Here is a 26,016-nt window from a genome sequence, read left to right as displayed (position 1 = left end):
TCGTCCAAACATACCTTGTAACAAGTGCGCAACCAAATGATTCAGAACACCTGTGAGCCTTAAATCTTCAGGACAGTGCTAGACAACTCAAAAACAGTAAAACATTTCTAAAAAAGCAACAACACTCATACGTAGAACAGAATAATCACACAATATGAGCAAGGGCAATGCAATCATAGGCCATGTCAACATGACAATCAGGAAGCAGTGGAATTTCAGTATCATTTTCAAGGGGAGCAATAGCAACAGTAAAATCATCTTGAGGAATGTGTCGGGGCGGGGGTCTATTGCGGACATAATTACCGCGGCCATCAGCAGGGACACCAGTCGCCTTCCCAATTAGACTGGTTAAAAGAAAACGAATACAAGGAATGCAACAGCATTCATAGAGGGTGAGAATAGAGGTGAAGACAGCCAGAGAGATGAATATTGATTCATACCCTTCCGTTTACCAAACACATTCATCCAGTTATCTCACATCGATGTGTCAACACCAAAGTGTTCCTTCATTTTTTTAGCAAGGGTACTAAGTCCATCTATGGCCTTAATGAGGCGTCTGCCAGGTTGTGTTATTCGGGGAAACACCTCCTTTCTCGGCCAACAGTACAGCTAATGCGATTCTATTTTGGAAAGCCATAATAGACGTACCCTTAAGTTACTCAACTCCCTGATCAGCCAGTTTATACTCATCTGGGACAATGTATGTGGGATCATCAGCACCGAGCCAGGGAGGTTTGGACCTACGTGAACGATGTAATAGGCCAAGAGCTTCCTTGAAGTGTCCAGGAGCAACCCCCATCTAGGTTGACAGGAACAACGAAATGAGTAAAAGTAAAGTTACTAATGCACATCCGCTTGTACTGTTGCGCGGGAGGCGGTCGATGATACGATCCCCTCTGCACCACCACCACATATCAGCACGGCTGACAGGTTGAAAGAACGGTGTTTTTTCCTGGGTCTCTGACTCTGCACACTAATCATTAGAAATATTGCCAATTGGGGCACCATTACCTTTAAGGAAAATGGAGGTGAAGTTTTGGTGCGCCACAGCACGATCAAACAGGTTTGTTCTTGTGGGCTGGTGTTACCGAGTGGGCAGTATCCGAAATTTTGCATTCATTTTTAGTTGGCACAGAATTTTTTTTCACAAGACATAGAACACAGGTGGAGTTGACAGAAGAGGAAACAACACATAACAAAGGTCTCGGTCCCATACATACAACACAGTCACTCGGGGTTTTATTAGCCACTTGTTCTGCCATTAGTAACCAATTGACCCCTCCGTACAGGGCACTTAACCACGCCTCCTGAAGTGACATCACGCCACGTGCGCTGGCGTAAGACAAACAGTAAAAATGGCGAATACAATACAATACATTCTGAACTGAGACAGACTCCATGCTTCTCATTTCATTCAAATCAACGACATAGATTTTAAATACAATACATTCTTAACTGAGAGAGACGCCATGCTTCTGATTTCATTCAATCATTCACACGTAGCAATGTTATGCTAGCGGAGAACGTCTCATTCATTTATACGAGACGTGTATTAAAAATCAAATTTATGGCATATCTTCGTGCAGTCTGGTTAAGCTTCGGCCGCGAGCCAGCAAGAAATCAATACGTTTGTGCAGTCCGATCATCGCTAAATATCGCTCAACAAAGAATAAGTGTGTCAATCGTTCACACGTAGCATTGTTATGCTAGCGGAGAACGTCTCATTTATTTATACCAGACGTGTATTAAAAATCAAATTTAGGGCATATCTTCGTGCAAACACAGTCTGGTTAAGCTTCGGCCGCGAGCCAGCAAGAAATCAATACGTTTGTGCAGTCCGATCATCGCTAAATATCACTCAACAAAGAATAAGTGTGTCAATCGTTCACACGTAGCAATGTTATGCTAGCGGAGAACGTCTCATTCATTTATACGAGACGTGTATTAAAAATCCAATTTAGGGCATATCTTCGTGCAAACACAGTCTGGTTAAGCTTCGGCCGCGAGCCAGCAAGAAATCAATACGTTTGTGCAGTCCGATCATCGCTAAATATCGCTCAACAAAGAATAAGTGAATCAATCGTTCACACGCAGCACTGTTATGCTAGCGAAGAACTTCGAATTCATTTGTACGAGACATGTATTGAAAATCAAATATAGGGCATACCTTTGTGCAGACATACGTGTTCCGGTTGATATTAGATGGATTTAGTTGACGATGCGGTCTTCCACAAAGTTTGATCCATCGAAGGCATTTTTCGTACTGGGTCTTCGGTTTTGGAAAGGGTACGAATCGAACTCCACCAACTAGCCTTTCAGGATACCCGTCGTCACTATTACAAAGTCCGTGACTATACCTCTTAACCATATTTTTTGTTAAATAACCCAAATACGCGATAAAACGCTAACTAAACCTATACTGGACCATGCAATGTTGTCTGAGAAAATGGCGGGAGCAAAAACGGGCTTTGGTTTATGCAGATCTCTGGCCTCTGATTGGCCAGTGACGTGGATTGCGCAATATCCACGGAGGGGTCAATTATTTACTGCGCTAACACCTGTCAAAACCCTAAACCAACAGATAGGGCTTTGTTTATAATACGACTCTTCTCTGTGATAAATATTTTCTGGGTGGGTTGTGCTAACAGCTGGCACTGATGTGGGTGTGGGTATGGGATATTTTTGAGCGATTTCCCAGATCAAAATACAAAGAACAACAAGAACACCAATAATAGGAATGCCATGGATTCCTGCTCTCCCTCTCTTGGTCCGAAAAGCAATCGGGACCATCAGTAGGAATCATGGTTAACAATAAAACAACAACAAACAATAAAACAAAAGTCCAACTAAGATTCTGTAGCAGGGCGAAGCATAGAATAATGAAACCACTTAGTTCCTTTTCCCTCCAAGCGGACGGCTTTGGCGATACGAGCAGTCACCTTGTTTGGGCCAGACCAATGGGGTTCGGACCACTTATGAGAGAGTCATTTAAGGCAGACAGATGAGCACTCAGGAAGATCAAGTGCAGGAGGTGGTGGTGGAAGAGTCCTGGGTCTGTAAAGAGAAATTAGAAGCAAAAGAATGCAGTTCTATCCAAAACAGTTTGTGAGAAAACTTTGGAGACACAACTCCCTCCTCCAGTGGTTTGAGTGAGGAGGAAAGGCCAGGCATCAGACAACCTGGAAGAAGTTCGTCAGTAGAGCAAGACACAGTTTGACTCACAGACATTAGAGCATGCCGGAAGAGGTACATATTTAAGCCAGTTTTTCCTTCAACGTGCGATTCATACGTTCAACTGAACCTTGACTGGCGGGGTGATAAAAACAACCAAACTTGTGACTTAACCCTAACCGCTTCTCTACAGTAGCTCGGTGTGTGGATGTGAAATGTGTACCTCTGGCCGAGCAGATGAGAGTCGGGAAACCATGGGTTGGAGTCCAGTGGTTCACCAAAGCTTTCATTCCCGACATGGCGTTTTCACGACTTCAGGGGTAGGCTTCAGGCCATCTGGAAAAGGTGTCAACAAAAAGAAGGTAGCGCTTACCTTGAACAGGAGTGATCATGTCTGTGAAATCCATGACCAGTTCAGCACTGGGCCAAGTGGGTGGGTCACATGACCGTGGCAAGGGTCGACGTGTGGGGCGAACATTGAGTAGCTGGCAAGTATTACAGTCACAAAAGTGGGCGTGACACAAGTCAGACATTTTAGGGTCCCACCACATGCGAAGTTTGACTAGCATGGCTCTGTGTACAATATGAGCCATAGAGTGAGTTTCGGTCAAAACATCACGGAGTAAAGGTCCATCAGGTAACGATGGCTGGCCATAGGGGCCCAACCAGAGGCCATCAGGGGCACGGGTGGCTCCGCCAGCACGCCACATAGTCTTTTGTTCAGGAAAGCCATTGTGCTGTATTTTAACCAATTCAGTGTGAGACAGCGGTTCGGGCAGGTCAGGAGAGGATTTGTCAGGTAATTGACCCCTCGGTGGATGTTGCGCAATCCGCGTCACTGACCAATCAGAGGCCAGAGATCTGCATAATCTCGGACTCAAATCTCAGACAACGCTGGCTGGATGGTCCAGTATAGCTTCTGTTGGCGTTTTATCGCGTATTTGGGTTCTTCAACAATAGATATGGTTAAGAAGTGTAGTCACGGACTTTATAATAGTGACGACAGGTATCCTGAAAGGCTAGTTGGTGGAGTTTAATTCCTACCCTTTCCAAAACCGAACACAAGTCCAAAAATGTCTTTGATGAGTCAAACTTTGTGTAAGACCGCATCATCAACTGAATCCATCTAAAATCAACCGGAACAGAAGACCAAGTACGAAAAATGTCTTTGATGGATAAAACTTTGAGGAAGACCGCATGATCAACTGAATCCATCAACCGGAACAGATATGTTTGCACGAAGGTAAGTCCTATATTTGATTTTCAATACATGTCTCATATAAATGAATTAGCAGTTCTTCGCTTGCATAATATAGCTAAGTGTGAATGATTGTCACACTTGATCTGTGTTGAGCGATATTTTGCGATGATCTGACTACACAAACGTGTCTTTGTTTGGCGGCTCCCAAGCTAAGCTGAACCGGACTTTGTTTGTTAGCACGAAAGTATGCCCTATATTTGATTTTCAGTACATGTATCATATAAATGAATTAGCAGTTCTTCGCTTGCATAATATAGCTACGTGTGAATGATTGTCACACTTGATCTGTGTTGAGCGATATATTGTGATGATCTGACTGCACAAACGTGTCCCATTGTTCGTAGCTAATTAGCTAAGCTAAACCGGACTAGCAGTCCTAACAGCCTTCGACGTGCACCGAGACACCAAGACTGAAGGAAGGATGTTTGAGGACACTAAAGTAGTGATTGTTGTACTCGGTCGGGACTTGCGTAGGTTCGGCACTAATTCAAGAATAATTATTGAGGGGAGCGCGTGACGTTACACAAAGAAAACGAGAGAAACAACTCGTAAATCCAGCCTCGCCTTCTTTTCCTTCATACGGCGGTTCACAAACGGCTATACAGATACATATACAGATTCTGCACACAAGTGTGATATGTAACACGAAAATAGGAAACTGTCAATGACGAATTCGTCTTTGGGTTATAATATATTATATTATGTGGCTTCTCGGTCTTCCTCTGACTCTGGAAAGATCTTGCGCTAATATCAATGGTTCTCCGTCGATATGCATGTAAATACCATTGAAATACCCCTCGCTGAAATACTTGAAGCCCTGCTGTCTGCTTTTCAACAATATTTTACTGTTAGCTAAGAATGCGAGTGAGAAATCAGCCGGTAAATCGGACAGTTTCGCTCTATTCTTTTCTTGCTGCGCCGCCCTTTTTGCTAATTATTTGACGTCAGCGCACGTGGCGTGACGTCACTTCAGGAGGCGTGGTTAAGTGCCCTGTACGGAGGGGTCAATTGAACAAGTATCTGTGTGACATAGCCCGCAGCCTGCTTGGCAGCCAAGTCGGCAGCCAAGTCAGTAGCATTATTGCCGAGAGCCATAGTTGAAGTCGATTTGGAGTGGCCCGGGACCTTGACGATAGCCACCACTGATGGTTTGGCCAGGGGTTTGTCTAATCGTTGGATCAGTGTCAAATGTGCAATAAGAGTACCTTTGGCTGTTTTATTGTCATTCCGTTTCCATGCAGACAGGTCCAACACAGCAGCCGAGACAGCGTAAGCTGAGTTAGACAGTGACAGATTCTTCGGCGGCCAGTTCCAGTGCGAGACAGAGTGTCAGCACTTCCGCTGCCTGGGCTGAGGGAGGAGATGTTGGTACGGAAGAGGAAACCGTTAAAAATTCACCTGAGGGCTGCTGCTCCACTCCGGCAGCCACCGCAGCCAAATAACCATCCGACTTACGGTAACAGCAACCATCAGTGAACAGGACACTGCCGTTAGTTAGAGGTTGGACAGAGAGATCAGCATATGGATGAAGAGAATCAATCGCAGCAATTTCACAGCAGTGGGGGTCTACATGCCATTCATCAGTGATATTCATGCCGGTGTGGACATATGTGATGTTTGGTGCCGTGAGATTTCTCAACAGGCGTGTTTGTCTAAGAGAAGATAGCATGAATGGTGATGAGGCAACGTAGGCTGTCACCGAGTGGTCAGTAAGGAACACAAAGGGATATGGCATTACAATGTGTGCCGTTTTTTTGGATAACTTCGGCAAGTCCCGTTACAAACCGAGTGCATTCAGGACTTTTGGCCTCAAGTGGACCAAGTGGAATGCTACAATACATCAGGACATGATGCTTTCCATCCTTCTTCTGGTATAAAGTAGCATTCTCAATGGTAAGTGTGACAGTAACATCTAAGTGAAATGGGATGGTGTAATTCGGGGCAGCCAGAAATGCTGCTGATGCGAAATCATGTACAAGATTGGTGTAGACAGAGTCTAACTCCGCTGACCACTCCAATTTGGCAGCAAGATTTCTGTAACCTTGGTTTTTCACCATGTGTCTGAGGGGACTGGTGCGATCTGAAAAGCATGAAAACCATGAAAAGCAAGCATCTCTTTCACCGTGTCAGGACGTTTGTGCTGTAGAATAGAAGAACGATGCTCCGAGGACATAGTAGATCCTTCCGAGGACACCACTCTGCCCAAGAAGGTCACCCATTTAATCTTTCTGGAGGATTTGAATCCCAGCTCATGCAAACGGAGCAAAACAAGTTTAGTGTGAGACAAGCACGACTCTGCTGTTGGGGCTGCCAACAGGAGATCATCAGCATACATCAGGAGTTTACATCCATCTGGGAGTTTTAGATCCTGCAGAAGTGATTTCAAACATTGATTAAAAATTCCAGGTGATTTTTGAAGCCTTGTGGCAACCTGGTGTATTGCAAATTGTATCCCTGATATCTGAATGTAAACAAGTGTCTATACTACTAAGTGGGACACAGAAGAATGCAGTTGCCAAATCATTCTCTGTGAAGTATTTCAAATCAGGTGTGATGGTGCACAACATTCTGTGGGGATCTGGTACAGGTAATAATGGTGTAGTCATATAGGAATAATTGTGATCATAATTATCATACATATGATGGCAGGCAAAGACCGTGGCCACGGCACTTGAGACCCTTTCCGGGACTGGGCCTCGACTTTGCATCTGGAGGCTGAGGGTTGACGAGAAGCCGAGACAAGGAAGTAAAGACATCTCTGGTGAGTAGGAAACTCCCACACTTATGAGGAATGACTGAATGCATGTCTGGGTGACTGCAGCAGAACCAAACCTCGAGAATACTGGTCCCTATCGAGTAGACTAGTCTTTAAAACTGAGAAAAGGGCAAGGTGTGTTCTGTATGTGAGCTCCGTGAAACGTGTGTATGTGTAAAAGTGTGAGTGGAGGTTCACTACCTCATTTGAACAGGAAATTGAGTCACAACTGTTTGAGGATGCAGAGGTAAGAATTCTCCGCCACTTGTGGTAGAAGCTTGTAAACTACCTCAAACAGAACGTAATTGTCACCCTGTTCAGGGGGGAGTCAGTATAGTCACTCTAGGTTAACCACTGACTCCAACAGGGGAAAAACAAAGAGCAAAATAGTTGATAAATAGCAAAATAGTTGAAACGGAACAAAAAATGTGCAAGGACTAGAAGTTTGTAGAAAGCAAATGCGCTCTATTATTACAGCTTAGATATTTCAAACAAACCTCCCACAAGAACAGGAGATTTCTTGCTGCAAACAGCTCGAGACACGATTGAACAACCACAAAATGACGTAGGAAGTGACTTATTGCATGTGACTATGTAGTATAAGATACTGTAAACTTATACCAGCCCACACCAGACAAACTCATGATTGATTATCTGTACTCAGATGGTATATCAGTCGTGGTGGCAGGAACAAGACTGACGAACAAACTAAATGTATTGCATAAGGAATGGATAGTACCACATATGTCAATACAAACCTAACAGGAATGGAAGAGTTTGGGACAATTTGTATTGGTAGTATGAAATGTTCCTGATTGGACAGAAAAAGAACCAGATTTGGATTGGGACAACTGAACTGTACAGACGATATCTTATTGGACAGTCTTAAACATTCTGAGACCAGATGCTGCTGGATGCACAGTGGTATCACAATCTACACAGACAATACTGGAAAAAAAGAGGAAAAGTGACAACTACAGGGAACACAGTGACACATGTCGAGCTACGACAAATTTTGCTCATAGCAGTTCAATTACCAAAAGAAATAGCCATATGTAAATGTGCAGTACACACATCAAATATAGACAAAGTATCATTAGGAAATGAATTTACAGATAAAACAGCAAAAGAAGTAGCAGCCAATACCTTTATGGGATTATCTGACCATGCAACAAATGAAGACATAATTTCAGATAATGTGTTAAACAAAATGCAACAATAAAGCTTACCAGCAGAACTAAAAATGTGGAAAAAAATAAGGTGCTACATTACAAAATGGGAATTATGTCAGCACAAATACAAAAAAAAAATTCTAGCAAAAACATTTTTTTAGTGGGCGGCAATCTTGAGCGATGGGAAGTCTCAGGTCTCAACGGGGGGAATAGTAGCCCTGATACAAAGGCATTATATGATCTATGGATTTAACTTGTGTCAGGTTCACCAATCAGACATTCATTAAACAGGACAAAAAAGGAAGCAAAGACACCAGTTCAAGTCTCGCGAGGAGAGAGGAGAGGAACTGTCTCGTACAATTCACCACTGCACTCTCTGATTATCTTCTCCTCAGCACTTCTATTTATTTAGTTTTAAGACGCCCTTATTTACATGGATGTTAGAAAAAGGAGACGACAAGCAAAACAGTTGGAAACAAGGTGTACATGTTTGTTCATGTGCGTGTGTACGTGTGGAAGATTGCTTAATACATGTGTGGTCATAATTTTTTTAACAGGCAGCAGTTCTAACAGTTCTGATTAGATGTTTTTGTTCTTGCTCTCTCCTGCTTGGAGGCTGCCACGTTATCGAGAGCAGAGCAAAGCATTTCTTTATTGGAAGCAGATGGATGATCATTCTGATCACAATTATTCATACATTTCCCTGTGTTTATCCTACATTTGCTACCACGTTTTCTCGAGCAGAGCAAAGCATTCTTCATAGCAGGCAGAGACAGTAACTGAATTGGAGCAGAGCAAAGCATTTCTTCATTGCAGGCAGAAACAGTAACTGAATTGTAGCAGAGCAAAGCATTTCTTCATTGCAGGCAAAAACAGTAACTGAATTGGAGCAGAGCAAGGCATTTCTTCTTTGCAAGCACAGCTAATTACTTGTAATCTTCTGGATCAGAGAACAGGTCTGGAAGAGAAGTCATAACGTTATCATTGTGGTAAACAATATCACTGTCATTACCCCCCAATAGTGGATATATTTCTGCCAATTTTGAATTTGTCGGGGCAAGAGCAATGGTTATAAGTTGGTTAAGTGATGTCTTTATGCAGGGAATACAACAACATCCACACAATGCAAGAATAGCTGGAAACAGCGATAGAAACTAGGACAGAGAACACCAAATTTTTAGATTTCCCAAACTTTATTTTTTTTCCCAACCACTCAGACCTGGCTGATGTGTTGACACCAGAGTGCTCCTTCATCTTGTGGTTCAGGGTGCGGAGGCCTTGAATGGCCCTTGTGCGTGACCCATCAGCTGCTGTGATATTTGGAATAAACAACACTGGTCACCGAACATTGAGCAGTCGCCACCCTTCCCGGCCAGGAGCATGTCGACCGCTATGCGGTTCTGGAACGTCATGCGTGAGGTTGCAGTTGGTTGTTCCCTTATGGCAATAAAGCCTGCTTCCGTATAATTACCTAGTTTCTGTACATTGTAATGTATGTAGTTGATTCTGTCAACGTTTTTATTCAGAGTTATCCATAACAAGATGGATTCCCATCCTGCAGCAATCTCGTGAACCAACTTATACTCATCTGGTATGCAGTTGGGATGCCATTTGCATCAATGTATGTCAGATCTCCATCTTTCCAAGAGGACCTTCGCCTTTGGGAGAACCCAAGGGGAGTTCCAAAGATGGATGCGGCCAATTGTATATCCTCTGCTTCGGATGGAAACACAGTCACAGATCAGAGCAGTGATGCCAGTGTACACGTTCCTGCTGCATTTATCAGTGAGTCATACAACTTTTGACCAACACACCACCACAACAAATCGCTGCATGGGAGCAGTGGGGCAATTTAAAGATGGATATCATGACACCATGTTTTGTTGAGACTTACCACCTTAAAATCTGTCCCTGTAAAGTTAACACAGGAGAAATTAGTCAATGCAACATTAGTAGAAAATATCAGTTTATCTGCCTAAATTGTGGGATAAACACTATTCCATTTCTGACAAGTGGTGTTAGGTGTTGTTTTAGTCATTACCTTCAGGGTACACTGTGTAGGAATTTCTGCTGGAATGGCACGCAGTAGTGGCCTCGGGCCCATGCACGTGATGTAACAATAGTTAACTTTGTTAGCTGGATTCTACATTAATAACAACCAGTTTTGTTTCCTATTGGTAAAAATGATAATCATAATAATGAAAAAATGTTCCTCAGGCTTTTCGGTTAAAATACTCCCTCCATAGTATACGTACTCTTTTGTATGGCATTCGGGTTTAAGGTAGCATTAAATTGGCAAATGGTGAGAAGAAAGTGGGGGTTTCATTTAGCATAAACCCAAAGATGGAATCCTCAGCAATTAGACTCTGCCAAGGAATTGAAAAAGTGCTGAACTGATTCACTGGGAGGCACACATGGAGTCCTCCTCTCATGCCTCGGTGACTCCCCCATAGTTGTTTACCAATGTTATTTGAAATGAGGTTGTGCCTCTTTATCTTATGTGTGGTAGGCATAGTTGACTGAGTATAATTATTGATTCTGTTATGTATTTTTGTCAGCTTTACAGGTGTCCAAAAGTAGCATATGAACAAAAATATCATTATGGCTGTCAGTGTTGCAGCCCAACATGCTATCATATTATTTAGCCATTTTGAAGTCATGTCGACCAAGTCACCCCTAAATGAGTCAAGTGTCTTTTAAATCTTCACCAGCCTTCAGGTATTTTCAGATACTATAAATCTGCACCCACCGTATGCTGGAATTTGCTCACCTTTCCCTTGGGTGACTCAGCTGAGATGACCTTTTAACAGTGTGTAAGGTGTATCCACGTGTTTCTGCTATTTTGTCCATGTCATTCAGCTCTTGCTCAATCTATGCCAGTGTTCGGGTAAAACTGCATGTACAGTAGATGTTAATTCACAAACAGACATAGGATGAATCGAAAAATGGCAGGAATAAGGTTATTAAAGCACAGTAACTTGTTACTTTTTTTTTCTGATGGTGTAGTGCAGGGATGTCAAACTCATTTCTCTTGCGGGCCACGTTGTAGTTCGGGTTTTCCTCAGAGGGACATTTCGAGTGAAGGCGGTGTGGGATCGATTCCCGCTCAGTGATGGTGTCGACATCTGCACTGCAACTGGCTGGCGACCAGTTCGGGGTGTAGTCTGCCACTGCCCGAAGTTAGCTGGGATTGGCTCCAGCTCTCTCTCCGAATAAATGCAGAAGGGTTGCGTCAGGAAAGGCATCCGGTGTAAAAAAAATCAAGAAGACAGTTACTGCCGCACCACCATGACAATGGCACAAAAATGGCTTTACACATCAATGCTGATAAAATTCCCAATTTGTTTCTAGTCCTATCAAATTGATGCATGTGAAATTTCCTCGTGACACGCCATTAGAAAACAGTTTTTTTGTTTTTCAAGTTAATGGATACGCAGAATCCCCCAACTTTTTTTTTTTTTTGCATTCGTTATCAATTAATAGCATTGGTATTATCTCTGGATCTGTGCAAACAACACAATCTTTTGGACACATTTTTTTGTATGTACTTATCCAATTTGTTTTGTTTTTATTTTATCTATTTTTTTTGGGGTGGGACCTTGAGTGGTTCCCACAGATACCACTCGAAAAGAAAAATTAAAATAACGGGTTGCGTTTTCATCCAACACCCAACAGTAAAATTTAACGGTTTAGTTGCCATTATGACAGCAGTCTCACTCCCATGTGTAACCGGACTCCAGCGACCTTGGCAATGGGAATGAGAACAGCTATCTTACAAGTGGCCAATAAAAACAAATTAGTTTTGTTTGTGTTAACAATGGTTTCAAAAGCAAAAACTTTCCTACAATGAACAAATGAACTCAAGTACCCCTTTTTGCAATTTTTCAAGATGTTTGGGGTTGTTAATAACTCCTGAAAGGGAGCCACTTGTGTTTTTTTCCCTTTCATCATTCGTCTATCTCTCATTGTGTGGAAAATATTGGTAATTTCTATGGTCTCCCAAACAGTGTTTTGAATGGAATGAGACCCTTACGTGCTTGTAATGTATGTATAGTTAGATTAAATCTATCATTGTGTCCAAATTGCCCCTACGTGTGATTGTGAGTGCGGCTGTTTATCTCCATGTGACCTGTAATTGACTGGCACCCAGGTCAGGGTGTACCTTGCCTCCTTCCCATTGACATCTAGGATAGGCTCCAGCCCTCCCCGCGACCTTTGTGAGAATAAGCGGCAAAGAAAATGGATGGAGGGATGAATGGATGTGTAGCTTGAGGAAACTGGCCATGTTTGGGATGCACATTCCCTTGTGGATTATGTCGCACGCAGATCAAACAAGCCCTACAAAAAAAGTTTTTTGCATACAAGTTAAATCCATGGATCATGTAACGCCTTTGTACCAGGGTTACCATTCCCCCTGTTGAGACCTGAGACTTCCCATGGCTCAAGATTGCCGCCCCTTAAAAAATGTTTTTGGGAGAATTTTTTTTTTGTATCTGTGCTGACATAATTCCCATTTTGTCATGTAGTTTGTCTTATTTTTTCCACATTTTTAGTTCTGCTTGTCAGCTTTTTTGTTGCATTTTGTTTAACACATCATCTCAAAGTATGTCTTCATTTGTTGCATGGTCAGCTAATCCCATAAAGGTTTTGTCTGCTACTTCTTTTGCTGTTTTATCTGTGAATCCATTTCCTAATGATACTTTCTGTATTTGATGTGTGTACTGCACATTTACATATGGCTATTTCTTTTGGTAATTGAACTGCTATGAGCAAATTTTGTAGTAGCTCTGTATGTGCTACTGATTTCCCTGTGGTTGTCAGAATTCCTCTATTCTTCCAGTATTGCCTCTGTAGATTGTGATACCACCGTGAATACAGCAGCATCTGGTCTCTGATTGTTTAAGACTGTCCAATAAGATCTTGTCTGTGCAGTTCAGTTGTCCCAATCCAAATCTGGTTCTTTTTCTGTCCAATCAGGAACATTTCGTACTACCAAAACAAATTGTCCCAAACTCTTCCACTCCCGTTGTAATGATAATAACCATTGTGTGAGGTGGTGTCCATTCCTTGTGTCGTGCATTTAGTTTGTCAGTCAGTCTTGTTCCTGTCACCACGACTGAAAAACCATCTGAGTACAGATAATCATGATTTTGTCTGGTGTGGGCTGTTATAAGTTTATCTTATTCTACGTTGTCACATGCAATGAGTCACTTCCTAAGTCATTTTGTGGTTGTTCAATCACGTCTTGAGCTGTATGCAGCAAGAAATCTCCTGTTATTGTGGGAGGTTTGTTTGGAATATCTAAGGTGTAATCATGGAGCGCTGGATTCCTATATTGTAAGATATTTAACTGTCCTCTCAGTAATTCCTTTTTTTTCTTTTTACTTCTATTTTTCCTGTCAGAGAGGGAATTCAGCCGAGTCCTAGTTTCAGCAAAACGTACGGGGCAAATTAAAAAGTTGCATTTTGGGAGCATTAGTTATGACATTTTTGATGGGGAGATGGCTGCTCTCTTCCTCATCTGTGGCCACAATTATTAAATGTTTCGCATCAAGCTCCATAAATTTCTCCTTCCTCTGTCAGAAAGGGGTCAACTTTCTTTTTCTTATTTTGTAGCACTGTTTCTGGGTGTAGTGCTTGGTTAACGTAATGTTACAGGCTGCCAGTCGGTTTGTCAACCCAATGTTTTTCAATCCATTGTTTTGTAGGATTATTTGAATTTGCATGAAGAGCATTTTTTAATTGCCCTTGACATTTTTTTCAGATGTTCTTTTTCAACTATTTTCCTATTCATCAACTATTTTGCTATTTGTTTTTCTGCTGTTGGAGTCAGTGGTTCACCGAGGGTAACTAAACTGACTTTCCCTGAACAGGGTGACAATTACGTTCCGTTTGAGGTAATTCTCAAAGCTTCTTACCTCTGCATCCTCAAACAGTTGTGACTCAATTTCCTGTTCAAATGAGGTAATGAACCTCCACTCACACTTTTACACATACACACGTTTCACGGAGCTCACATACAGGACACACCTTGCCCTTTTCTCAGTTTTAAAGACTAGTCTACTCGATAGGGACCAGTATTCTCGAGGTTTGGTTCTGCTGCAGTCACCCAGACATGCATTCAGTCATTCCTCATGAGTGTGGGAGTTTCCTACTCACCAGAGATGTCTTCACTTCCTTCGGCTTCTCGTCAACCCTCAGCCTCCAGGCGCAAAGTCAAGGCCCAGTCCTGGAAAGGGTCTCAAGTGGCGTGGGCACGGTCTTTGCCTGGACGTCGACTCGGCCCCTGGAAACCTCAGGTATCTTGAGATCCGGCTTGAAGGACCAAGTAAATGTCAGGTTCACCAATCAGACATTCATTAAACAGGACAAAAAAGGAAGCAAAGACACCAGTTCAAGTCTCGCGAGGAGAGAGGAGAGGAACTGTCTCGTACAATTCACCACTGCACTCTCTGATTATCCTCTCCTCAGCACCTCTATTTATTTAGTTTTAAGACGTCCCTTATTTACATGGATGTTACAAAAAGGAGACGACAAGCAAAACAGTTGGAAACAAGGTGTACATGTTTGTTCATGTGCGTGTGCACGTGTGGAAGATTGCTTAATACATGTGTGGTCATAATTTTTTAACAGGCAGCAGTTCTAACAGTTCTGATTAGATGTTTTTGTTCTTGCTCTCTCCTGCTTGGAGGCTGCCACGTTATCTAGAGCAGAGCAAAGCATTTCTTTATTGGTAGCAGATGTATGATAATTCTGATCACAATTATTCATACATTTCCCCCCTGTTTATCCTACATTTGCTAAAAAATTTTTCGTCGGGCTTGTTTAGCCTGTGCGTGACATAAGGTCAGTTTCCTCAAACTACACATACATCCATTCCTCCATCCATTTTCTTAGACGCTTATCCTCACAAGGGTCGCGGGGAGTGCCAAAGCCTATCCCAGCTGTCAACGGGCAGGAGGCAAGGTACACCCTGACCTGGTTGCCAGCCAATCACAGGGCACATATAGACAAACAGCCGCACTCACAATCATACTGTGTTGATTGTAAGAAGGTTATTGCTTTTGAAACCATTGTTAACACAAACAAAACCAATTTGTTTTTATTGGCTACTTATAAGATAGCTGTTCTCATTTCCAGTGCCAGGGTCGCTGTAGTCCGGTTACACATGGGAGTGAGACTGCTGTCATAATGGTGACAAAAGTTAAATTTTGCTGTTAGGTGTTGGATGAAAACGCTACCCGATTATTTCATTTTTCTGTTGGAGTGGTACCTGCGGGAACCACTCAAGGTCCCACCCAAAAAAAAAAAAACAAGTAGAAAGCCTATACTATTCAGTTTTTTTGTACAGCACCTTGCGATGTCCCAGGCTCAAACCGACTGCAAACCCTCTGTTTTTAAGGGATCCTATCACCCTTAGGTGTAACAGGTAAACCTCACAGTGTAATTGTACGTTTACAATATATGTCAGCTACGACACGATATACAACTTTTCTTTATCTCTTATTCTCACTTCTTTATCTCTTATTCTCATTTCTTTATCATCACATATTCAATAACTCATATGAGCCATGAACAATCTGATACCAAAGACTTCTCAAATTTAGGCAGAATTCAACAGTAACAGGCTTCTGCTTACCTTTGGTTTTGTGTGGGTCGCGATTTGGAGAAGTCAGTACAGACGACCACCCTCGACTTGTCTGTAAAACACTCCTGTGTTTCTTATGTCTCCAAAAAATCGCATCTGTCAACAGCCAACGCCAGTCTACCTCCCTCGACTTACGGTTGGGGTCACCAAGAACTTGTCGGGATTTATGAGTTTGGACCCGACGCGTTTTCACTGATCGAGGAAGAGATGACCAATGATTAGATGAGTAAATGGATTGATTACAAAGGAATGTGGAATACAGACATCCGGGTCTTATCGAGGTATCTGCCGCACACGAGACGTGTGTCTTCTGGCAGGATAGCCTGTATAGCATGTATGGGTCCATGGTAAAAGTGGCTGCCTCCCCCAAGTCTGACGCCGGCCCGGGATGGTAACTTTCCGCTCCTTATCTGGTGTCGTTCGTCTCCACGGGAACGTCTGGGGGAGGGGGATGCCACCAGCTGGTTTTCTGCGTACAAAGATCAAGGACAATCACCCCGCTCCACAACACATCCTTGTCTAATTACCAAATGGACAACACCTTATCTGTTGATTAAATGTATAAGGTCACATTTAAGCAAATAATGAAAGTACAATAAAAGTAAAATAGTCTTCAAAGTACAACAAATTTGGATGACAGCAATGAAGGGAGTTTGGCATAGCATAAGGGGAGATTGGAATCCAAAAGAAATGAAGCACTTTCTCACAGCAGCAAGGAACTTAAACATCAAGTTCGAGGGTTAATGGATCACACTACTGCTAGATTTAGACAAAGAGCAAATTATACTGCCATTGGAAGAGAAAAACAAAAAGATGATGAACCATTTGAAGAATGTCGCAATAAGCGGAATTCCTGAAGATCACACTCCAGGGAGTGTGTATCAAGAGCAATTAAAAAATGCCCTCCATGCTAATTCAAATAATCCAATAAAACAATTGATTGAAAAACATTGGGTTGACAAACCAACCAGTAACCTGGAACACTACATTAACCAAGCACTACATGCAGAGTGTGCTACAAAGTAAGAAAAAGAAAGTTGACACCTTTCTGACAGAGGAAGGAGAAATTTATCGAGCTTTATGCAGAGCATTTAATAATCATGGCTGCGAATGAGGAAGAGGCAGGGAAAGAGTCATCGGGAGGGGATATGACTTTGATTAACAAGAAATTATTTGCTCGTGTTGTGAAGAAAAAGGTCACATTTCACACGACTGCCCAAAACACCCACCACTACCGCATGACTAGAGCAGCCACCTTCTCATCAAAATGGAACAACCGATGCTCAAGAAGCAGACATTGAACTAAAATTACAGAAAATTCTTGCACTAGACGGGGCTAGACCTGAGGTGGAACAGATAGTGAACGGAGCATTCCAGGATGCACTATGTCAGCAGGGTTTGTTAGAACAGCTCAGGGTAGCAGTCGCCAAAACAAATCCTGTGTGGGTGATAGACCCCGTAGCAGAGTCTTGTAAATTGACAATGCACATGGTCCCAGATTGCCTTGTAAATTTGTTGAAGAGATGGCTTGCTAACTAAAACTGGCTTTAGTGCCCTCTCCGACAGGAAATGTAGATGCAAAAAGGAACTACTAGGAGAACAGTTGCATATCTTACAAAATAGCACCCAGCACTCTATTATTACACCTTAGAGGTTCCATAACAAACCTCCCACAAAAGCAGGAAATCTCTTGCTGCAAACAGCTCGAGACATGATTGAACAACCACAAGATGAAATGGGAAGTAACTCACTGCATGTAACCATGTGGTACAAGAAAACAGAAGGGCCTGATAAACAGTACAAGATTTATTACAGGCCACACCAGCCAAAATCACTGCGATTATCTGTACTCAGATGGTATATCAGTAGTGGCAGCAGGACCAAGACAAACTGACAAACTAAATGCATTACACAAGGAATGGACACCCCCACACGTATTATTGTACAAACTGTAGAGGAGTGGAAGAGTTTGGGACAATTTGTACAGGCAGCACGAAATGTTTCTGATTGGACAGAATTAGAACCGGACTTGGATTATAGCGAGGAGACTGGACTATACAGAAAAACACTTAATTGGACAGTGCAAATACAAATGGAGACACACTCATACTGAACAGATGAGACAGATTTTACCATTTTGGGCCTCACTGAGGATGAGGAAGAATTTAAAAAAAACGTGCCTGATGAATTATGGCCACAGGGGCCATCAGATGTAGGACTCATAAAAGGAGCATTATCGGTGCAACCCAAAATGGAGTACAGACCCTGTGTGCGACAATATCCATTGAAACCTGTGAGGGGCATGGCCAAGCCACGGCCCAGGGCAGTACCACCTCTGACATCTGTCACAGAGCTGCTCTGCATTTAAGCCTTGAATGTGTCATCGGCATTGGCCCGTTCATTAGGTTGCATTACTGCTGTGCGTAGGTTCGCAAGCCTTGTGTAGAGCATCCATTTGTCACAGCGTATCTGTGCCTTCATAGTCTTATGTTTTTGTCCACATTTCGAAGTTTGTCACACAGTCGTTGGACCTTGCTTTGTTTTTGCCCTTGCCTCGGAGTCCTACAATTGGGTCTAGACCCTTGCTGCGTGCGTATGACAGACACCAGATGCACTCGAGGGAGTAAAACCAGTACTCGATGATTTGCTGAAGGCAGGAGTGATACTGCAGTGTAATGATTCACCATGCAACACACCCATATTTCCTGTAAAAAAAAAAAGAGCCCTCCTTCAGTGGGATGGAAGGTGGTTCAGAATTTACAAGTAGTAAATACAGCAGTAATAAGAGCTCGCTGAGCGTTGTTAAACAGTGTGAGACCAGATACTGCTGTATTCACAGTGGTTGACATAACCAATGCCTTTTTCTCATTCCTGGTAGACAAAGACAACCAGTTTTGGTTTGCATTCAAATTAAGAGGAAAAAATATATACATTAACAAGACTAGATGTATTGTGAAAGTCCAAAAATCTACTCACAAGTACTGACAGCTACCATAACCACGTTTCAGGGGTGGGGAATTGTTTTTTCCATGGGGCCTCATGAGAACCAAAAAATAGTAATGGAGGGCCAGAGCTAAAAACTGAATTATATTGTAAATAATATCAATTGAATTTCTTTAATAATAAAAAAGGCACTAAATTGCATTTTTGATATATTAACAAGACTCCTGAGTATATTTTATGAGCAATGAAAAGGAGGTTGTCTTGAAAAATTACATTTATTCACTAAAAGTTTACAAAACGCTGGTAAACAAAGTGTGAACATTTTTATCATTTCTGATTCATTATATTCAAAGCACATTTTGAGTTTCACTTTTTCCTGGAAAGGGGTTCTTGGTTTTCTACAGTGATATAAAAACATTTCCTACTTTTTTTATTTAATCACCTCATTTGGTGCTATTTAGTTTTTTTTTTCTTATTCAGTGAGAGAAATCAAGCCTCTGTTGGTCTTTACCAAGTGCATCAAAGTCAGGTTGAATGTCAGAGGTGGAGATGCAAGCACAGCACTTCAGTAAGAGAAGATCTATACCTGGATTTGTTGAACTTCATCTCTGAGAACGTTTGCTCACATATCTAGGTAGAACCAAAGAGAACAAACATCTTCTGAGCATGTTTCCTCATGTTTGGAAACGTCTCTTCCTTGAGAGAAAATAAAAATCCAACAGTGATCGTGACCTAAATTGCTCTGACAGTACTGGATCAGACAGATCAATGAGTTCCAGCTGGACATCACTGGGTGCATTATTCAGATTGGAGGTAAAGGGGCATGAATTCATGTGCATTTTGCCCTACATTGTTCTTAGCTCTTCAAATCGCCTTGAAAACTCTTGAAATGCTCCTAACATGGATGAGTATCTGCAGAGGTAATCAGCCGATGGTAATACTTCTTTCAAGGTCTTCATGTGAGTGATATTATTACTCTCCAGTTGTCTTGTAAGAAACTGTAGCTTTGCCATAAACGCCTTCTCCAGGTTGTGCATTTCATACACAAAAAGGCCCTTGCCTTACAGTTTGGAGTTCAGTGTAGTCTTCAGTGCAGTCACATCAACAGCAAATGCAAAATCTGCCATCCAATTATCATCGAGAGCGCAGTGGTGTCTTTGCCTTTCATCTTATAAATCTCCTGGATCTCTGTTTTCAGATCCCAAACTCTTTTAAGCACTTTGCCCAGACAGCCAATGGATAGCTGTGTGGTAGCTGAGGTCACTGTGTTCAGTATCGTATTCCTCTGAAAGTGCAACAAATTGCCTGTGATTCAGTGCTCAAGCCCTGATAAAGTTAACTATTTAGTTATAACATTAGTTACATGGTTAATTTTAAGTACTGACTTGCACAACACATGCTGATGTAAAATACAATGTAGAAATACCACTTTCTGATCTGCGTTGATTTCACTCACTTTATCTTGCATACATTTCAATAAGAATACAGATGGATTGCATTGAACGAAAGAAAAGTAAAGGAAAATAACACTTAGTCATCATTGATGCTTTTTCAAAATGGGTAGAACTATTCCCAACTGAACAACCTGATGCGCTGACAGTAGGTAAAGCATTATGCAAAGATAAACCACAATATGGTATCCCAGACACCATATATAGTGATAATGGAACACACTTTATCAACAAAGTGGTCGACAAAATTGGACACATGTTCCACATTAACTTGAAACACCAGTGTTCTTACCATCCACAAACTGCAGGACTGGTAGAAATAATGATTGGTACAATTAATAACAGACTAAAGAAATGTACAGAAATTAGGTAACTATGCAGAACCAGGGTTTATTGCCATAAGAGAACAACTTGCGGCAACCTCACTCATGGTTTTCCAGAACCGCATGGCGACATGCTCCTGGCCGAAAAGGGTGCCATTTGTTCAGTGTTCGGTGACCAGTGTTGTACGTTTATTCCAAATAATACAGCACCTGATGGGCCACACACACGGGCCACTGAAGGCCTCTGCACACTGAACCACAAGATGAAGGAGCACTCTGGTGTGAACACATCAGCCTCGTCTGAGTGGTGGGAAAAATACGTTTGGTAAAACTAAAAACTTGGTGTTCTCTGTCCTGGTTTCTATAGCTGTGTTTACAGCTTTTCTTACATTGTGTGGATTTTGTATTCCCTGCATAAGGGCATTACTTAACCAACTAATGGACACTGCTATTGCCCTGACAAATTCAAATTTGCAGAAATATATCCACTATTGGCACAGCAAGGTAATGACAGTGATTGACTATGATGATGACATTACGACTTCTCTTCCAGATCTGTTCTCTGATCCTGCAGATTACAAGTTATTAGTGTGATATTTTCCTCCGAGTGTAAATATGTTTGCATATGTATAACTATATGGAAGACTTTGGTCTCATTGACATATGGAGGCCAAAAAAGTATCAAAAGAGTATACATTTTTATTATCAGTTCACCGCTCTTTCTCAACAATAAATTTTTTTCTCCAACCGGGCAGCTCAAAGAATTTCTCTCAGAATACATCCAATCATCTTCAGTGACCACGTACCAGTTTCTCTCAATCTAAAAGTTTGGTCAAATTTAGGACCCCCACCAACATGGCGCTTAATATGTCCCTATTGTAGGACCCGTAAAAAGAGCCTGGCCCAGAAAGAATCCCTGTTGAATTCATTAAAGATTTTTGGCCAATACTAGCACCTCCATTTTTCAGAACTGTCAAGACCGATGAGGTCAAATTAATTGCAATCTAATCAGAGCTTCAATTAAGTTATTCGTAAATCAGGTGAAGACTCCACTCTCCTGGCTAATTATCATCCCTTATCACTGATGATTTGTAGATATCAACATTATCTCTCAAACCCTCGGAGTGGGACATGAAAATGTACTACCATCGATAATCAAATATAACCAGACTTTAAAAGTAGAAGTTCCACAAATAATGTCAGACGCCTTTTTAATCTACTACGCATGTCACAGTGTAAAATCAAACGCAATCACTATGTCACTTGACACAGAAAGCTTTATAGAAAGTTAACTGGGCTTTCCTGTTTGCAACACCTAGCAAATTTGGCTTTGGAGATTCATTGGATAGCAACATTATATGATTAGCCAAAAGTACAAAAAGGATTACGTCACAAACTTTTACATTGCAAAGAGATAATGGAAAAGGACGTCCACTCTCACCTATGGTATTTGCAATATTCATTGAACTCTTGCTGCCGCTATTCATCAGAATATGAACATTAGTATTTGTTCACTCGTGACAAAACACAAAATCAATCAATTTGCTGATGGTTTTTATTACTTACAGGAACCCAAGTATTTTCTTCAGGCAGTCTTCAGTTTTATTTAGACATTTTCACCAATGTTAGACTATAAACTGGAAGAAAATCAACAATACTTCCAATAACAGCACAGCCAAGGACTCCTGGAGATCAAATCCCAGATTCTCCTTTTCCTATAGAGATCGTGCACGTGACGTCATGGATTTCACGGCGCCATATTGGCGGTCAAACAAAGCTGCTCGGCAGTGCGGGAGTCATTGAACCGGAGAAGATTTTTCAAATTGCCCGAGACCTGTTGTGCTGTTGCTTGTCACAATAGATGAGACAGTTCTTCAAAGGTATCATTCGATAGAATACTAGCTGAAAAGACCAGAAAAGATCAAGGGATTGCCGGTCAAACAAAAAACTGCTCGGCAGTAAAGGAGTCGTTGAACCGGAGCAGATTTTTCACAATGCCCGAGACCAATAGTGGTGTTGGTTGTCACAATAGATGATACAGTTCTTCAAATAGATAATTCTATGGAATATCAGATGAAAAGAGGAGAAAAGAGTGATGAATTAAATGGGATGGATAGTGCCCAACTAAATACACACACCTGTGTAGCAATCATTTCATTTCAGGTAGGAATTATTCTTCTCAATATCAAATTATCAAGAAGTATTTACAACGCCAAATTGACTCTTTTGAGAACAATGCGTATTTAAAAAAAATAAACAATTTTTTTGCCAAACCAAATTATACTTGATTGGGTCACCAGCGCGGCAAAGGTCTCTCTAATAAACAAAACCTTCCCACCTAGCATCTTACCACATTACATACATATACCAAAGTCAGGAACCTTAAAAACGTAATTATTTTTATATCTTTGAATTACATACATATACCAAAGTCAGCAACCTTAAGAACCCAATTATTTTCATATCTTCGTTTTCACATCTTGTTTTTGACATAAAGACATCAACAAGATGCATTTCAGCAGCTGTTCACACCCTGCTGTTTTCAACGGTTTTTCAACAACGGAGCACACCTGCCTGCAGTGACAAAGAGGATGTTTGCAGCATCGCTGGGTTGCTGAACAGGAAGCCTGTGACACCCTTGAGTTACCACACAGGATGTTTGCAAGCAACTGATCTTATTTTTATATTACTGTTTTTCAATTAAACCTTTAGTGAAGAATATGATGCTTTGAAACTGCTTTGTGAAAATAATATAACCTGTGTATGACTGTCTCTCTCAGACAAGGCAACACACGATGTGTGACCAACAAGAACAAGCCTGATGAATGCAGGAGAGAATTGTATTCATAAGAATGTTGATACGTTTACCGCTATTGCTTAAGAACTAGAGTGAAACTGAACGCAAGTTTGTGGTTATATCTACAAGATGCACCTGTTGGTTAAAGGGGAAGTGACAGTTGAGTTTGCGGGCGCCTTGCTCTTATTTGAGTGAGCTAAGTGGGGTGTGACAAGTCAACCCAGGGATGGCGAAAGGGGCCTGATAGAATAACAAAGGGGGCCCTTCCCACTGGGCGTATGTACAGCCAAAACCATCCAGAATGTTCCACCAAAAAGCTATAAAAACCTTGGATCCGGAAGTCCGAAGTTCTTTGTCCGTTTCTCGCTGACAAAGAGACGGGCCTTTCTGTAGGGACTAATAGTCGTGTGGCAAGCTGGCGGGGAGAAGTCTTCGAGCAAGTTGGGATGTTTATTTTTGACTTCTTCATTTATGATTGGGCACGAGTAAAACAACTACTATAATAAGGTAATGGCAGGATATTACCAGCCATATTACGTGGTTACCTAAGGAGGGCAAATTGGCTTGACAATTTATCCTTAATCCTAAAATTCCTTATTACTAAATTAGGATTCGAGCTTTGTAAGACTTGATCAAAAATGTCTACTTTCCCTAATTTCTAATGCTTTTGAATGCTTTTAATCTTACTTCATTTCCATTACTTTTTATTACTTTTATCATTTATCTCATCCTACTTACCATCAATTTACAAATTTTTCCTTTTATTGATTTATGTTCAATTAACATCGAGTTTTGCCTTAACATTGCAACCGTACCCCGTGACTCGTGGGAGTAACTGTCGAGTAATGAATGTTATCTGAACAATTTTTTATCATTTTATTAAATACTTAAACTTCCATTTTCATCTGTCGTTGTCATTCTAACATTGAGTTGTCTCATTTTTACCATTGAACCTCATTAAAGATCGATCATCAACGACATTAACACCATCTAGTCGAAATTCTATTGTAATCAGTCACTCTTTGATAATCTCCTGCTGAATATAAAAACAAATCCATACGATCCTAACAAGGATTGTTAAATTTACTAGGTCAATAACAAGTGTAATCGATTCATAAGAGATGAAGCTGCTGTAAAAGCGGAGCGATCACTTTGTCACCCTTTTACTCTGTAAGATTACTCGACAAGGGCTGATAAGTGAGGGCAGACCGGATTGGCCCTGCAAAACTGAAGGCAGTTAGTACACCTAGGCGGATTCATCTCGACACCAACTTAAGAAGCTCCTGTCCTCCTGCATGCACGGCTAAGAGTCGGCTGGGGTAAAGGGTAGCTTAACCCTTTAAATGGAGAGTCGGTCAGGACATTTCTCCCGATTAGTCCTGCGGATAAGCTGAATATGACATAGTTAATGAATGCGAGTTTGTGTAAAACCAGGGGTTGATTTAAATATTGGTATTTGTGTTGAAAAAAATTTGAGCGGGTCCATCACTATGTGGGATTTTTTCTGACTGGGAACAGATCCAGCAACGAAGTATTTGTATGCGTCGAGACTTTTCTACCATTTCAAACTCTTCTGTGTATATTTCGGCGACTTATTCAGCAGATACTTGGGTATATCCAGTTGTCCAAGACAAGCAGAAGCGAATTAACAGTCAAATTTCTTATCGGCAAAAAAAAATCGACTTTGGCATTAAATATGGATCCTCTATGCCAAGTGTTTCTAATTTTTCTGTGTACGTTCGTTTATTATCACCTTCTAAATGTTTAATGGTATCGGATAAAACTCTTGGGTGTCACGTGATAAGACATATTCGTTTCGTCTCAACGGAATTAACTTTCAACAATGCTTTGTTTGACCGGCAAAATGGCGACGTAAACAAAAATCACGTGATTTTATGATGTAGGTGCATGAGCTCTATAGGAAAAAAAGTATTTAGTTATTAATATTTTATCAAAACTCAAAACTAACTAATCTAAATTACACACCATTGTTTGCTAGTTCATTGTACCCCGGTCACGTTCCTGCATTCCACGTTACATGTTTTTCACTCATGGTAATCTGACCATTGTTTTTTTTACCTTGTTTTTTGCCTCATGCTTTGCATACTGTTGCCTTTTGGACTGACTGCCTGCGTACCGACCTTTTGCCTGCCATTGAAACCCTCTGCTCGTACTACAAGTTGTCATGAGTGTTCTATTTGGGTCCTTTCCTGTGTTCTGCCTTGACAGAATGAACTAGCCATAACATGAACCCAGCAGACTCTGACCCAGTTTGCAATGCCCTCCAGGCTCAGGGAACACACATCACGCAGCAGGTGGAACATTTCACTGCCCTCCATCATCAGCCTCAGGTACTATTGCAAAAACAGGATGCTATGATGAGACAGTTTGAGTTGCTCATCGGTATGGTTCAGGGGAGGTCGCAACGTCCAACGCCGCTACGTTGCCACCACTTTCCTGAGTGCCAACCACTGCTGCTCCGGCTTGGCCACAGC

At 41.6% G+C, this 26,016-nt stretch overlaps 1 protein-coding gene across 9 annotated transcripts in view; it reads left to right on the top strand.

The window, feature by feature from the left end:
* The window catches only part of cfap206 (cilia and flagella associated protein 206), a 76,932-nt gene that overhangs the window by 43,703 nt on the left and 7,213 nt on the right, over positions 1–26,016 (top strand). For all 9 annotated transcript variants that reach the window (XM_061813233.1, XM_061813239.1, XM_061813232.1 and 6 more), the window contains one exon: positions 7,082–7,193. In XM_061813233.1, coding sequence (XP_061669217.1) covers positions 7,082–7,193 — 112 coding nt within the window. The remainder of the gene's footprint in view (positions 1–7,081; positions 7,194–26,016) is intronic.

This window comes from Syngnathoides biaculeatus, chromosome 23, assembly GCF_019802595.1.
Source record: "Syngnathoides biaculeatus isolate LvHL_M chromosome 23, ASM1980259v1, whole genome shotgun sequence".
NCBI lineage: Eukaryota > Metazoa > Chordata > Actinopteri > Syngnathiformes > Syngnathidae > Syngnathoides > Syngnathoides biaculeatus.
Note: the sequence above shows the minus strand (reverse complement) of the source record. Positions and strands in the feature narration are given on the sequence as shown.